The sequence below is a fragment of the Falco rusticolus genome, chromosome 10 (assembly GCF_015220075.1).
Source record: "Falco rusticolus isolate bFalRus1 chromosome 10, bFalRus1.pri, whole genome shotgun sequence".
NCBI lineage: Eukaryota > Metazoa > Chordata > Aves > Falconiformes > Falconidae > Falco > Falco rusticolus.
Window position 1 is genome coordinate 30,832,357 of NC_051196.1, and position 14,653 is coordinate 30,847,009.

General features: G+C 39.7%; 1 protein-coding gene across 2 annotated transcripts in view; it reads left to right on the plus strand.

Annotated features, from left to right (window-relative positions):
- The window catches only part of PREX1 (phosphatidylinositol-3,4,5-trisphosphate dependent Rac exchange factor 1), a 166,266-nt gene that overhangs the window by 102,742 nt on the left and 48,871 nt on the right, over nt 1–14,653 (plus strand). For both annotated transcript variants that reach the window (XM_037402502.1, XM_037402504.1), the window contains exons 8-13: nt 406–521; nt 1,500–1,649; nt 5,197–5,344; nt 9,488–9,588; nt 13,736–13,839; nt 14,553–14,602. In XM_037402502.1, the coding sequence (XP_037258399.1) occupies nt 406–521; nt 1,500–1,649; nt 5,197–5,344; nt 9,488–9,588; nt 13,736–13,839; nt 14,553–14,602 (669 nt within the window). The remainder of the gene's footprint in view (nt 1–405; nt 522–1,499; nt 1,650–5,196; nt 5,345–9,487; nt 9,589–13,735; nt 13,840–14,552; nt 14,603–14,653) is intronic.

Consider the following 14,653-nt stretch of genomic DNA (forward strand, 5'->3'; position numbering starts at 1 on the left):
TCATATTTGAAACTTTGTACACATACCACATTTACCAAAGCTTTAGGCAAACAAAGGGGGCAAATGTAACGTTGTGTCAGGTCGTATTGCAGTATTCATCCCAAAGCCATGTGCAGTTCAGTTGTACTGGTATTTCAATCAGTCATCAAGAATGTGAATCTTGAAGGCATCCCCGTCTTCACATCGTCTTGCAAAATAAGCCCTTTATTGCTGTACTGACACTGTTGTAAGCTTATCTTTGTGAGCTGATTGAGTATTCCAGTTATTTATATTAGAGATGTGGTCAAATACCACAGAACAATATAAAGGAATCCTTTCTTAGTAGTCATATCTCAGATTGATTTATACATGTGTATGTTACTGTATTTGCTTATGTGTTGCTAACAGTCTTAATCCTAATTGCAGAGTTACTGGGAAAAAACCATCTAAACGGACCAAGTCAATCAATGGGTCCCTTTATATCTTCAGAGGCCGAATAAATACAGAAGTCATGGAGGTAGAGAATGTGGAAGATGGAACAGGTAAGAGACCAAATACTGTCTTTTAACAACACAGCAAGTCCTTGTGTTGGAAGTTGGTGCAACAGTACTTGTCCATCTCCTCTAATGAAATCCAAAGCAAGCTGTGTAACTTCTGATGCCTTCGTTATTAGACCAACTTCTGTAGTTGAAAGACTGGACATGCTTTCAGGTACTAGTCCTTCATTCTGAAATGACCTTATGAAGAGTTTGTGTACCCAGAAGCTTGTCTATTTTCTCTCCTAATCCAATTTAATTTAGTAAAAGATATTTTATCTTCTTTTCATTCTTTCTTTTCTTACATCTTAAGCCAATACAGCTATAATAACAGAAATTCTGGATCTTCTTCTCATTTAGAATACTACCAAATGTTAGTCTTAGCATCAAATCAGTAGAATGGAATGTGACCATGAATGAAATATGGCAATGGCAGTTGTGTTGTGATTCTTGTGTTCTGACACAGGCAGGAAGGCTGGATGGGTTTCTGCTTTCATCCACAAAGGCCACACCAGCCCCTGCTCCTATTGCAAGAAGTCAGGAAGTAATACTATGTCGTTTAAACAGTTGACACTTGTTCCCATGTCTTGTGGATAAAAGTCATTACAGTGCAAAAAGTTAGCATGTCCACAGAAAGTTCAGAACAATAACCTGAACAAACTTCAGAGATTTTTGTCACTGTTGTCATTGTATTTCAAAAATTTTAGTTCTTCTTCTTGAGGTGAAATTACAAAATGTCTCTCTTATGACGGAAACATTCAGACAGTTTGAACAACCTAGCCATGGATACTTCTATTAATATTAGTTCTTCAAGAGTGGTAAGTAACAGCCAGTCACATGGACAGTCAATAAAACGGATGCATGAGGAACACCTCCAGAAATCAAGCTCTTCAAAGAAAATTTTAATTAAGGTGTCCCACACTGATTTGATTAAAGTAGCAGGCCTTCTGTTCACTGTGTGCATTGTGCTTTGGGTTTTTACAGCGGATTACCACAGCAACGGCTACACTGTGACAAATGGCTGGAAGATACACAACACAGCCAAAAACAAATGGTTTGTCTGTATGGCCAAGACTGCAGAGGACAAACAGAAATGGCTGGATGCTATAATCAAGGAAAGGGAGCAGAGAGAGAGTAAGTGGATAATGTATTTTCTAATGCAACAAATGAACTTGTGTACCAAGGAGAAATGTATATGCATGTATAAGTATCTGAGAGAAAAAGAAAAGGTTGCAGTTTTTCATCCATGGACAGAATTAAAATAATGACAAAGAAAATCAAGTGGTTGAAAACAAATATTTCTGAATGTGTACCTTGGGGTTTTTATGGACTTATGTCAGTATGTTTAACAAATGGTTTTATTTACCGGAGCCAGTTTCTTTGATGCATTGAATTACTGTGAAAAAATTACATTTAATTGATTTCATTTGTTCGTCTTTTATTTGTAAGTATGATAAAATTATATTTATCAGTAAAAGGAAAGAAGAAAATCCAGCTTGCAGCCTTCTTCCAGAGGCAGTGGCAAAAACTCGTTCTCACAAACTAGGCCTCCATGATCTTGAAATAAACAGAACAGTTCATGGAGGAAAAACTGTAGAAATATTACGCTTAGACTGAGAACTGTGACAAATGTTTGCAGATACTTGTCACTTTTATCTTTGCTTGTGGAATGAAACAAAACCTGAGCTTATCTTGAAACAGTGTGTACAATAGAAGCAAGTTCACAAAGCCATGATTCAGGATGGGTGATAAAAGTTCTGAGTTCCTTTAAAAGTCAGAACTATCATTCACAAGTGAACCTCCTTCCCTGTTTGCTTAATGGGAACAATAATAGCTCATCGCCAGAGAAAATGACACTTATTTCAAAACATTCTGCGCCTGACTTTTAGAAATGGTTTCCCTCTCTGCACATGCAACTCCATTAAAGTAAAAAAAAACAAACTCCATAATTGCTCATCTATGCTAATTTTGAAAGAGGTCAGACTGAAACCCTTTTTTAGTAGTATGTTTTCAGAACGTGTACTTGCAATGCTTTAGAGTTTTAAAGTATTTTAAGAAAGTTATAGATCTATCACTGAAGTCTAATGAAAGCAGAGAATCTAAATCCTTTAATGTCCTTTCAAAACCAAACCTTAGTTTTTATGTTATAAAACTTTGCATCTAATCTGCTAACCACAATGCACATTGCATTTCTTATTACCATAGAATATAAAACATTTCTAACATACGTCATCTTCTATAAACCTCAATACAGCTTTTGATAATAGCAAGGATACTACCTTCAAGATGTAGATTGGGCATGGTGTAAATTCAAGAGAACTACTTGAAGGCAATGGAGAGAATCAGTTTTGATTTTTGCTTAGTGGTCAGTTCTACATCCCACTGTACTGTAAGGATCCTGATCTTCCACATGATACTTTTTAAATAAAATACATTTCTTGCGTCTTACTATTTCCCTCAGAGTGCTAAATTGTATCTCTGAAAGGTCCTGTGAGTCTCCATTTCATAGTCAGTTTTCACTTTGTGAGGTCACTAGTGCTCTGCAGAATTTTCTGTGCATCGGGTAAAATGTGTGAGGAGAGAAAAGGTTCAGTAAGAAGTAAAAAGACAGGACTAGAGAAACAGACCACGTAGAAACAGGGAGCTTGAGAATATGGGGAGGTGACTGAAATAAATATTAGGAAGGGAAAAGAACTATTACTTAATAGAAAGTTAGTCAAAGTTATCCATGCAGCATTGGCTAGTAAGAGTGGCGTTTTCTCTGATGCTTTTTGTCATATATATTTTTATGATGTGGCTGCTGATGACAGACACTCAGGATAAGCATAGATATTCTGGCAGACATTCCAGGCTGTATTGGAAAATCTCCTTTGGATCAGAGTACTTGCAAAGTCACAGAGATATCAGTGTTTGGATTAGAAATTGGTGAGATTCCCAATTCTGTACGATGAGTTGGGTAGAATGTGCATTCCAGTCTGTCATTTGCATTGGAGCCTGGGGAATTCAGTGATGCAAGACCAGCAGGGAACACGTATACGATTACACAGGCTGTTTTCTATCACGAGTTCACATTGCAAATTAGCCTCAGCTACACGTGTCAGCATTCGCATTGAATTGGATCACAGTATTGGGGGAAGAAGAGGATGGAGGAATAACAGCAGGGGTTTGGGGAGCAAAAACCTTTAGCCAGATATTGGACACAAAAGAAATACTGTATTTGAAAGACAAAATGTTGTGCAAGTCTTAATTTCTGGAACATGCGTTTCAAGCCTCCAAAACAAATGCATTAAACATTTTCAAAAAGCTAGAAAGCAGCTCTGATGACGCAGAAGACTATTAGTTCATTTCAGTATCTTACCATAGAGCAACAGGATTTACGTCCAGTTAGGGTGACCTGCTTTTCTCAAAGAATGTACAGTTTTCATTTTCTAGCCTTATACCGATCGCTGTCTGATGTCAATCTCTGCAAACAGCAGGCACATAAGTAAAGGACCAATTCAGGCTGCCTGTTTTCAAGCTAATCTTAGAGATGTCTAAAATCTGTGCCTCTGTTTTGGACTCCAGAGTTGCCTAATTTGCAAGTTCTAGAATAACATAGCCAGAAACCAAAAAAAATTTGTTCGGGCTAGAAGAGACAAAACATCTACAGCAGCAAAACTGCTTTTCTCATGTGCTGCCCTCCTAAAGCAATTTGCAGATCTAAAAGGCGGAGTGCCAGAAAATGCCAATTATGGCTATAGTTGTAACATAGACACCTATTGTTTTCAGAGAATCATCCTCCTGACTGTAGCAGTTTTCAAGTTAACATAAACTATGTGGAAACTCGTACAAAGTGGATGTGAAATTTTCTCTATATCCTATTATCTGTCATTCCTTAAATCATTCAGTATTTATTTCATTGACTGGATAATATGATTGTCAAACTGTATTTTTAGTCTAGGGATATTAGTAAATAGGCTAATTAAGAAAAGATGAGAAAATAGTGTTCCGGTCTAGTTTTGATTTAATTAAGGATATGAATTTAATTTAAGCAGGTTTGTGTTTTTGACTTCAAGTAATATAACGCTCAAAAAGTCATCTGCTCTGTCAAGCATTTAGCTGCCTTGAACAGATCTACACTGGCAGTTATTTCAGGGTCAAAAGTGAGATTGCAACAGGAAACCAGTTTCAGAAGGTATAGAAACAGGTAGACTGGTTTGGGTTGGAAGGGACCTTAAAGATCACCTCGTTCCACCCCTGGCCATGGGCAGGGACACCTTCCACTAGACCAGTTGCTCCCAGCCCCACCCACCCAACACCCCCAAGCACTTCTCCACAGGGCTGGTCTCAATCCATTCTCCACCCAGCCTGTATTTGTTCTTGGGATTGCCCCGACCCATGTGCATCTTTCTTTGGAACTTCTCCATGTTCTGTAAACCGTTCTACTTTGTGTGATGTGATGTAATCATAAGTTTAAAGCTACTTTTTAAAATGGAGAAGAAATGCTGCAAGCATCTCAGTGGCGCTAAACTCACCTTTTTTATTCATATAAATAAATGACCCAATTTCCCCCTTACTTGGAAAATAAGTCAGTTAATTTTTGTGTTTCGACCATTTTTTCTGTTTGGCCTCAGCTTTTGACTTTAAGCAAAGACTTTATTTGATGTTAAGGACCTGAAGGAATTTTCACTTTGCATTCCAGGTTTGAAACTGGGAATGGAGAGGGATGCATACGTCATGATTGCAGAGAAAGGAGAGAAGCTGTACCAAATGATGATGAGCAAGAAAGTGAACCTTATCAAAGACAGGAGGAGAAAATTAAGTACTGTTCCCAAGTGCTTTCTTGGCAAGTAAGTGGCATTTGAATTGAAAAGGCCCTTTCATACCAATTAAAAGAACAGACTGGATTTTCTGGGGCTGGCATTGTGAGATCAGATCAGATGTGCTTTGATGCAGCTTAATTGAAAAGGCTGATTTATTAAAATTAATCATTGATTTCTATTTATGCCATACACAGGCTGTATAGTGACAGCTCAATCTATTGTACAGTAACTCATAACAGCTGTTGCAAATCAGCAAAAGGAACAAGAAAAAATACCTTAACTCCCACAAGCTCAGGGCTGTTGGTGGCACAACCCGTATCCTCTTTTGTATACGAGCAAATGCTTATCAGGTGATGTTTAAATCCAGCAGAACTGTCCAAGTCTCAGGGTTGAATTTAGAAGTTTCTTGTTTGTCAGGGTAACAGACACAAATGAAATTTTGTGCATCAGGAGTCCTGGTGCATGTAATAAAGTATAGGGCTTTATTGGCTGGAAAACCTCTTTTTCACTTAGTCTAGGTATTACAAAATAATTCTGAAGAATGACATATATGAGGCAGTAGAAGAGAGACCCTGTGGGTGAATCAGATCAGAGATCAGGTACGGTAGCAGTGGAGCTGTTGCAGGAAAATGTCCTGCATGGCACACAGGGAGACACATTAGTTGACATGAGACTTTTCTGCCTCAGCTGTTTATGATTGAAGTGATCAACTGTGGGAGGAAAAAAAGTTCTGAGAGATAGATTATTCATTCATATCCCTTCCCTCCCCGGTCTCTGTAATGGGAGTTTGCAGGCAGCATTCCTTGGGTACAGGGTGTGGAAATGGTGCATTGTCTTTCTGTCTGACGGAAGGCGGTGTGGTAACACAGGCTGGGGATATTTGAGCTGTAAAAAAATTCTTGATTCTTGGAGATTTGGTTGCTTTCTTCTTCACACACACACAGACACCCTACACACCCCCAGTTGATCCTGCTGGATTTAAATTGAAACCTTTAAGCTCTGATTTTTGGAGGCTTGATACAGCATTTCCTATTTTCCGTGCAACAAGAAGCACCAGGTAAGAAACTTAGGTTCTTTCAGGCTGATCTATATGAGCCTATTGTGGATTCTCTAATATTGTGCTTAGTGTGAGGTCTTATCTGGGATTTCCTGCTATTCCTTTTTATTTTAAAATGTCTGTTTTCCTGCATGCTCTGTGATCTGTCCTGCTCATTGCCCTCAGTTTGCTTGACAGCCACCTGAGACTCACCTGACACTCCAGTAGTGAGGACCTGACCTAATGTTGTCAGTGGGTAACTGAGCCCAAAGTGAGATACCTATAGGTATCCTGGTCGCTGACAAAAGCATTATTTCTGCTGATGTTCCATCCTTCCCCACAGAAAATAACTCTGCTGATACCTTTCCAACAGTCACTTGTGGGTACAGTCCCGGGCAACTCAGCTGAGTGCCACTCAATCAGTACAATCCAGTCATGATTTGCACACTTTTTGTATCATTCCTGGAGATTCCCCTGAACAATGCATCTTGGCTGTGACCTGTTCTTTTTTTCAGGTATTCCTGCCTAAGGGAGTCACTGATAACTGTGCTGAGATGTACTTAGTGGTTTTCTGCTACATGCAGCTGAGAGTAACACTAAGGCTGCAAACAATAATCTTTCTCTTGGCCTTTGGATATCAGATAGCATCTAATAATTCAAGAGATATAATGTGTTTGCAGGAAAAAAAGCATAAACTAATCCTAGTATCTTCAGAAATGCCACATTCATTTATTTATAAGGCTGTTATTGAACTTAACTTCAGCAGCTGACTTGCATGAGTGCAATTCCATCTTCCTAGCCACTCTTAGCCGTAGTGGAATTTAGGCACGTGAGTAGTGTACAGTGGGGGACGTGTGTTGGTGCCAGTATGTGTAAATGATATGCTTGCCATGCTTCTTTTCAGCACTGCGCTAAATTGATTGCAAAACCTTGAAACTGTATTGAGCTTGTAATAGAGAGGATCTGTTAACCTCAGGAGATTCCAAACATACCTGATCAGTTTGCACAAACTTGGATGGGTTGGATTTTCCTGTGTGTTTCTGGAGTAGAAACCCAGCTGTTCTAAGTCCCTTAATTTCAGAGGTATAGTTGGGAGATGGTGTCCTGACTTGCATGCCAGATGAGAACTGGGCATGGCACCACTGGGAAGTGAGGTTACTCCCAGTTATACTGGAGTACTGCTTAGGACAAGATGAGGAAACAAGTCAAGCGTTGCCATCCATTTTTTGAGTTGATGCTTTTTTAGCAACAGTCCAGCATATAGCTAAAAAACCTCTTGGTGCACTTTCAGTATTTATAAAGCTTTCAGAGCAGTTACTGATTTTGCTTATGAATCAAATACCACAGAAGTCTTAAAGTAGCTCTTAAAAATACCATCCCATGTTTCTGAGGCTTCAGGGCTATGAGAGTAGTGTTTCCCTTTTTCAGCTCACAATTTCAAATTTTAATAAGATCGCTTTATATTTACAATCCAAATAAACTCCAGGGGTATGGTTCCAAATAAAAGAAGAGGAAAGCTAACAGGGTAACAGTTCCACTGAAGCTTTGGGAAGTGCTGTAAACTGCCGTAGACCCATTGCGCTTGATGGAAAAATGTATAGCAACTGGGTACTTAACATGGTTACGGTCATTGGCCAGCATGTCTGTCATGGGACACTCCACAGAGTGTGTCTTGTATTCTCGGTAATGAGTGTGGAGGATCATTCTTACTTTTCCTCCCTCTGCAGTTTATGTTCTATTTCAGGTTTTAAATGCCTCCAGAAACATTTCAGAATCACTGGAAAACTGAGAAGGAGCTTTCCTTAGGAGATAGTCTGACTCATCGCTACAGTACTCCAGCTTTAGGAGTTTTACAAAACTCCACCGGTTTCCATGGGGTTCCCCTGGCACAGCTGAATAGATGCTGCTGCTTTTTCTACGCTATGACAGTTACAGAGTAGCCCCTCAGAAAACCAAAGTTTTCAGTATTGGAGTTGTTGTTATCCTAAAGGCAAAATGCAAATACTACCTACAGCTTAGATGAGTCAGCTCTGACAAATATGAACAGTCTAAAAATACTTCATTTAGAGCCCACAAGTGGAGGCATGGATACTGGTTGTGATAAGCAGCAACCCTCTGCACATTGGCAAGCACCCAAGTGGTTTATTGAACTCAGATTGGCCATATGTTGCTCTGCTTTCACATATTCCTTTTGTTCTTCTCTATGAATTTAACACATTACTAGTATAATCGCTAATTAACCTGGCAAACATCTCAGCCCCCTAGGGCTTTGGCAGTGCTGTATTCATCAGGCTTGCAATGTCTGTTTTTCTGTACTTACTGTTTCTAATTGAGTAACATCCTACATATCTATCCATTTTTGGCTTTTATTCTTCCCGTATGTGCAGCTCTGCCCATCACCAGAGAGAGGTTTTGTTCTGTGCTGCACGAGCACACAGACTTAGCACCTTTTGTCTATAAATTAGAAGCATCGTTTATGTATCTGCCAGGCACCAACTCCAATAAGTGACCTTAAATTAACCTGTGGGGCTTGTGCTCTCTTTTACTGCTCTGTGCTTGAATTCAGTGTGTTGAATCTTCTTTCCCAAGTCCTACTGTGATTCCATTAAAGCCAATGCAATTACACCGTCTAGAGAGGGAGGCAGGAGGGGCAGAAATCAGACCCAGTGAAGAAAGGTGAGCGTATATAACTAAGACTGCGAACACTGCTTGAAGGATAGCTTGGATAGAAGTAGCCGTTTTCCCTACTCTCCAGCTTGTTGTTTTTAAGTTCATCAGTTAACCTTGGTTTCCTTTTCCCCTTGGATGTCTGGATTGGTCAATAAAACAAGGATTTGCAGCATCTTTATAGATCCAGCCAGATCCTCTTTCCTTTTGTGTGTGTGCTAATTATGATGAGCTAAGGGGAAATGGTGGGAAAAGTCACAGGTAGGATGTCTGGATCTTCTGCAGAGCATTTCCTCAAGAAATGTAGGAAATTGAGCCACCTAGTAGAGGTATCATCACATACAACAGTTTTCACACTTGGTTCAAGGAGAAAGTCTCCTGTGGTTGGCTGACAACTTTCAGAGGCATGTGTCTGCTTATATTCAGAGCAAAAAAGCTAATTGTTTCTGTTCTGCTTCCCTTTGCAGTGAGTTTGTATCATGGCTCACAGAGATTGGAGAGATAAGCAAACCAGAGGAAGGGGTCAACCTGGGACAGGCACTACTGGAAAATGGAATCATTCATCATGGTGAGTGCTCCACGCCATAAAGAAGTGTCAGATTTCAGTAATGCCCTGGAAATGAGGGTGGAAAACTGACTGCAGCTGTTCACATGACGTTCAAATACTTCCCTGTACCATACCCATCAAATCCTCAAAATACTTAATGACTCCTGGGACTAAGGAGTGGGCAAATTTGTCATGAAAACAGGACTTGTTGGGTATCCTGGAAATGTTTATGCCTGTAGTTACTTGATTTCTCTGCAATATCTTTGTTGCAGACTATATCAGGTATGTATTCCTTTGTACTACATGTGTTTGAAAATCTGTAGTGATCAGTAAATATAGTTTTCCATATGAGACATGAGCAATACAGAGGAGAGTTGAGCAGGGCTCTTTTAGAATGGGGCACAGGTACAGTGAGGGGCTACAGACGATGGATCATTCTTTCTAATGAGACTGCTTGTCATAAGAAAAAGAGATGATGGAGGATTTGTTGTGGGATTTGTTCTTTCCAGCTCATTTGGCAAGAATGTCTCTCTTTGAAATAGTGATGCCCCATGTTTCTTCATCATGCCCAGCAGATGACCTTGAAGTGTTGTGATGAGGGGTATTTTAGAGGAGTGGGACAGTGCATACAAGTGTATGACCAAAGCTTGTCTGAAAATTACCTGTCCTGTCTGCGTTTCTGCTAAACTAAGGTCTTTCTCCGGATTATGTTCTTTAAATTCAGATTTGTCCTGCTGTTTCCTATTGTTTTCATATTATGTTATGCAGGCAGAGCAACATAGTCCTATTCTAGTTAAACAGCAGATGCCCCAATTTCAACATTCAGATGAGTTTAGCTGCAAAATGCACATCAAAGGAATATGGTATATAGGTCTTAAGTCACCAGTGGTCTACATTTCCATACAATCTCTTGGAAACCAATTTAAATAGGGAAGCCATTTAATTAGGCTAGTCGTGCTTTAATCTCTTGATAACTCAGCTCCACAAACTTGTCTTTCAGGTAACAATACCACTGTTAAGAAATGATGTCTTCTTTTTAACACAGAGAAATCTAATATAATCTAAACCTAATAATCTAGTCCTTCCTGCATGTACACTTCCACCCCCAGGTACCAAGACATACTTTCAGGCACGTTCAGACTTTGAAGGGGTTTGAGCGTGAGCTTAGCAGCACTGAACGCTTTTGAGTACTTGGCCCTAACGGTGGCTTTGGACAACTGGAACACTCTGGCTCCAACATGTAGGGATGCGCCTTTAGGTGAAGGAATGCTCTTTTGTGCTCACGCCCTTACTTGCCTGTGTTCTGAACGTGTACACTTGTACTGTTGGTGCAAATAGCTGTCTTGAGACTTGTTACTTTATGACAAGTGTTCACTCTGCCATATCTTCATACTTGACACTTTCAGCAATGTCCTTTTTCTCTAAACACAGCTTTACAGCTTAAAGAAATTTGTGCTGTTGTATCTACTGCTCCCCTTATTCAAATACCCTGAGTGAGGTGCATCTGGTTTGGTTTTAATGTTACCTTTAGTTAGAGTTCCTGATGTTAGTATCTTCAATGACCATTATTGCCAGACTTTGGAAAGTATTTGCAGTGCTGCATTTACTTAAGGAAATATCCCTTGAGATTTTGATAAATCATTAAACATGAAAGTATCCCATTATGTATCTTGTAACACAGCAAGAACATGGAACTTTGGCACCATAATGCAGGCCTTACCTCGGTTCTATGTTAGGCAATATTTTTTATCTTTTGTTTTCACTTGGCATTACATTACTATCAGGTGAAAACTGCTGATCTCTCAGCCTGCTTGAGAAGCAGGGCCATAGAAAATTGCTAAATGCTGAGCTCTTGTGTTTTATCACTCCGTTTCCTCTGTATCTCCTTTAATTCTGGCTATTTTATCTGGGTGTTGTGGTTTAACCCCAGCTGTCAACTAAGCACCACATAACTGCTCACCCACTTTCCCCTGCCCCAGCAGGAGGGGGGAGATGATTGGAAGAGTGAAAGTAAGAAAACTCGTCGGTTGAGATAAAAGCAGTTTAATGGGGCAGAAGAAGAAAAAAATAATGATGAAGATAATAATGATAAAAGAATATACAGAACAAGCAATGCACAATGCAGTTGCTCACAGCTCGCCAACTGATGCCCAGCCAGTTCCTGAGCAGCGGCCCCCGGCCAGCTTTCCCCCCCAGTTTATATACTGACCATGACGTCATGTGGTACGGAACATCCCTTTGGCCAGTTTGGGTCAGCTGTCCTGGCTGTGTCCCCTCCCAGCTTCTTGTGCCCCCCAGCCTCCTCGCTGGCAGGGCACGAGAAGCTGAAAAATCCTTGACTTAGTATAAACACTGCTTAGCAACAACTAAAAATATCAGTGCGTTATCAACATTACTCTCATCCAAAATCCAAAACACAGCACTGTACCAGCTACTAGGAAGAAAATTAACTCTATCCCAGCTAAAACCAGGACACCGGGACTGCTGATGTGGAAGTTCTGGTAGCTGTCACAGAGAGCAGAAATGATCAGAACCTGATCTGCTGTGTGCCAGATACAAAAGATGCTTTCTGCAGACTCAGTCCTAAATTGGATTTCGAAATACAAAATCCAGAGCATGCAGACACTGAAAGAAGTCAATATAGAGATTCCACTGTATACAAAAGGATATACACCAGATCCTGCAAATTTTTATTCTGTGAAATTAAGGAAAAATATCACCAAAAGCAGGAATCTTAAGTAAAGACCAGGATGCCCTATGTAATGAGGGAAGGTCTTAAGAATTTCTGGTCTCTGGCTTCTAAATTGTTACCGTGCCCGCTCTGCAAGGGGCAGACTAATTCTCCAACCGAGTCCTAGTACTTCTGCATCTGCTTAATACAGTTTAATTATCTTTAGCCATCCACTGCAATGAGTTTTCTCAGGTTAATGAAACTCAGGCTAAGATGCATCTTAAACAGCATAAATCCATATTTTTTCTCAGTTCATCAAATGCTGTGCCTACACTATGAAATACTGCATCCAAAGTATTCAAGGCAGCTCCAGCACAAAGATCTGGCCATGATTTTGTTATGTTGGCAAAGGCAGGAAAGATGACAGTGGCTAAGCTACAGCACCTTATCTGCTGTCTGCTTTGGTTGCTCTTCTCTAGATTTTCTCCTTCTTTACACAGTTGTAACTAGTCTCCATTAAACTAGGCTGTGAACAATGGTGTTTCTGTACTACACACTAAAATCTTATTACTTTGAAATTTTTTTATTACTTATTTTGAATTTGAACAGTTGTTGGCGCTTTTTACTTAAAATTACCACTTCCTTATGAATCAGTGAAACATGATTTCTACTAGTTACTAAACTACTATCTTTGGTGTGAGGATTTCCCACCTCCATGCTCTATTGAAAGTATTTACCTTAGAACAGAGACAGGTAAACCTACGTATAATTGGATATAGACTTCAACCCTCTTCCAGTCTGGTGCATTGGATAAATCTGTTTGACACTGGATATGCTTTTTAACTCTTTTCTGCTTTTGGCCAATGCTTCTTTTGAAATGGTTCCTTAACACACTGAAACATCTTTCGTGTCCTTGTCTTCAAAGCCCATCAGTATATACAGTACCTAATAAGACTTTAACTGCAATGCTGTGGAATGGCTATTCTGGATGAAAAAGCAATCTCTCAATAATACTACTTAATTTCTAGAGGGAACTCACCCCTAGAATACCTCTAACAGCTGTAGTTCCTCCCACCAGCATGCTTCTCCTTTTGGAGTTGCAGAACTTCAGGCCACTGCAGAAATTACTTCAGTGCTGCAGTAACTGTTGTGGGAATTTGCAAGCACTTCCTTCAAAAGCTATTGAAAAAAGTCAGACGGTTCCAATTACCTTCACTAGGACTGTTTCCAGAGCCTTATGCAAATTGAATCTGGTGCAAAAGGAAGAAATTCCATTTTTATTGGAGCTGCAGTGTTTTAGAAAACTGCTTTTGTTGGTGGGGCTATTCAGAAATGCGCGTAACCATGTTTGTACACAGGGGAAATTTGAAGAGCTGAGTCCTCTCTTCAGGAGGTGATAGATACCAGCAAATACTTAGGTGTAGACATGCCAACTGGCCTATGAAGAACATGACAGGGGAGAAAAGACTGATTTTATTTATCATACTGGTGTTTTAGTTTCAGATAAACACCAGTTTAAGAATGAGCAGGTGATGTACAGATTTCGCTATGATGATGGAACGTACAAGCCAAGAAGTGAATTGGAAGACATCATGTCCAAGGTTTGTATTATCATTCTTAGTTGGAACCTTGTGATTTGCATTAAAAGAGTTTGCTCTACCTCTGAATGTCATTGACCTGTCATATAGGAGATCTCTAATGCTGTTAAACTTTGTTGTATTAAGCTATCCATTCTAATGCCATAGAAGACATACATTCACCCCAGAGAGAGGAAGCAGAGCTTAGCAATAAATAACAATGCAGTTGTGACTGCACCCAAGACTGCTGATTACAATGCTAATATAGTAACAAAAGATCTTAAAAGAAAACAGCAAGCCGTAATACTGCATGTCTGCTGAAAATCTGGGCATTATGGTTCAGGGAGATAGAAGAGATCAATATTTAACTGCTGTTCCTGATAATTATATGTCGAATGAGTTCTGTTGATCCCGTATCTGCCCACATACCTTTTAATAAATTGGATTTCTTCTTATGGACAAAAGTTCATGGGTTAATTGTGAGGAAGGATTAATGGAGAAAATGTTGGAATGGAGGTGATTAGAGATAAAAGTACAGATTTTTGGCTTCTGGAGGCAGGGAAAGAAGAAAGATTTGTTTGACAAAGAGGACAAGGGAACTGTTTTGAAAAACAGTTAATCAATAGATAATTCCAGTTAAGTAGAGACATCAGTGTCCAGGTTTTGCCAGCCTTAGCTAGTCAGTGTTCTTTTGAAAAGGAAAAAGCTGATAATACCATGCATCTTTCCTTTTTCAGGGTGTGAGGCTCTACTGCCGACTACACTGCCTTTATACTCCAGTGGTAAAGTAAGTTCCCCTTCATGATCCCCTTGTATATATTTTCTGGCTTTGTTAAAA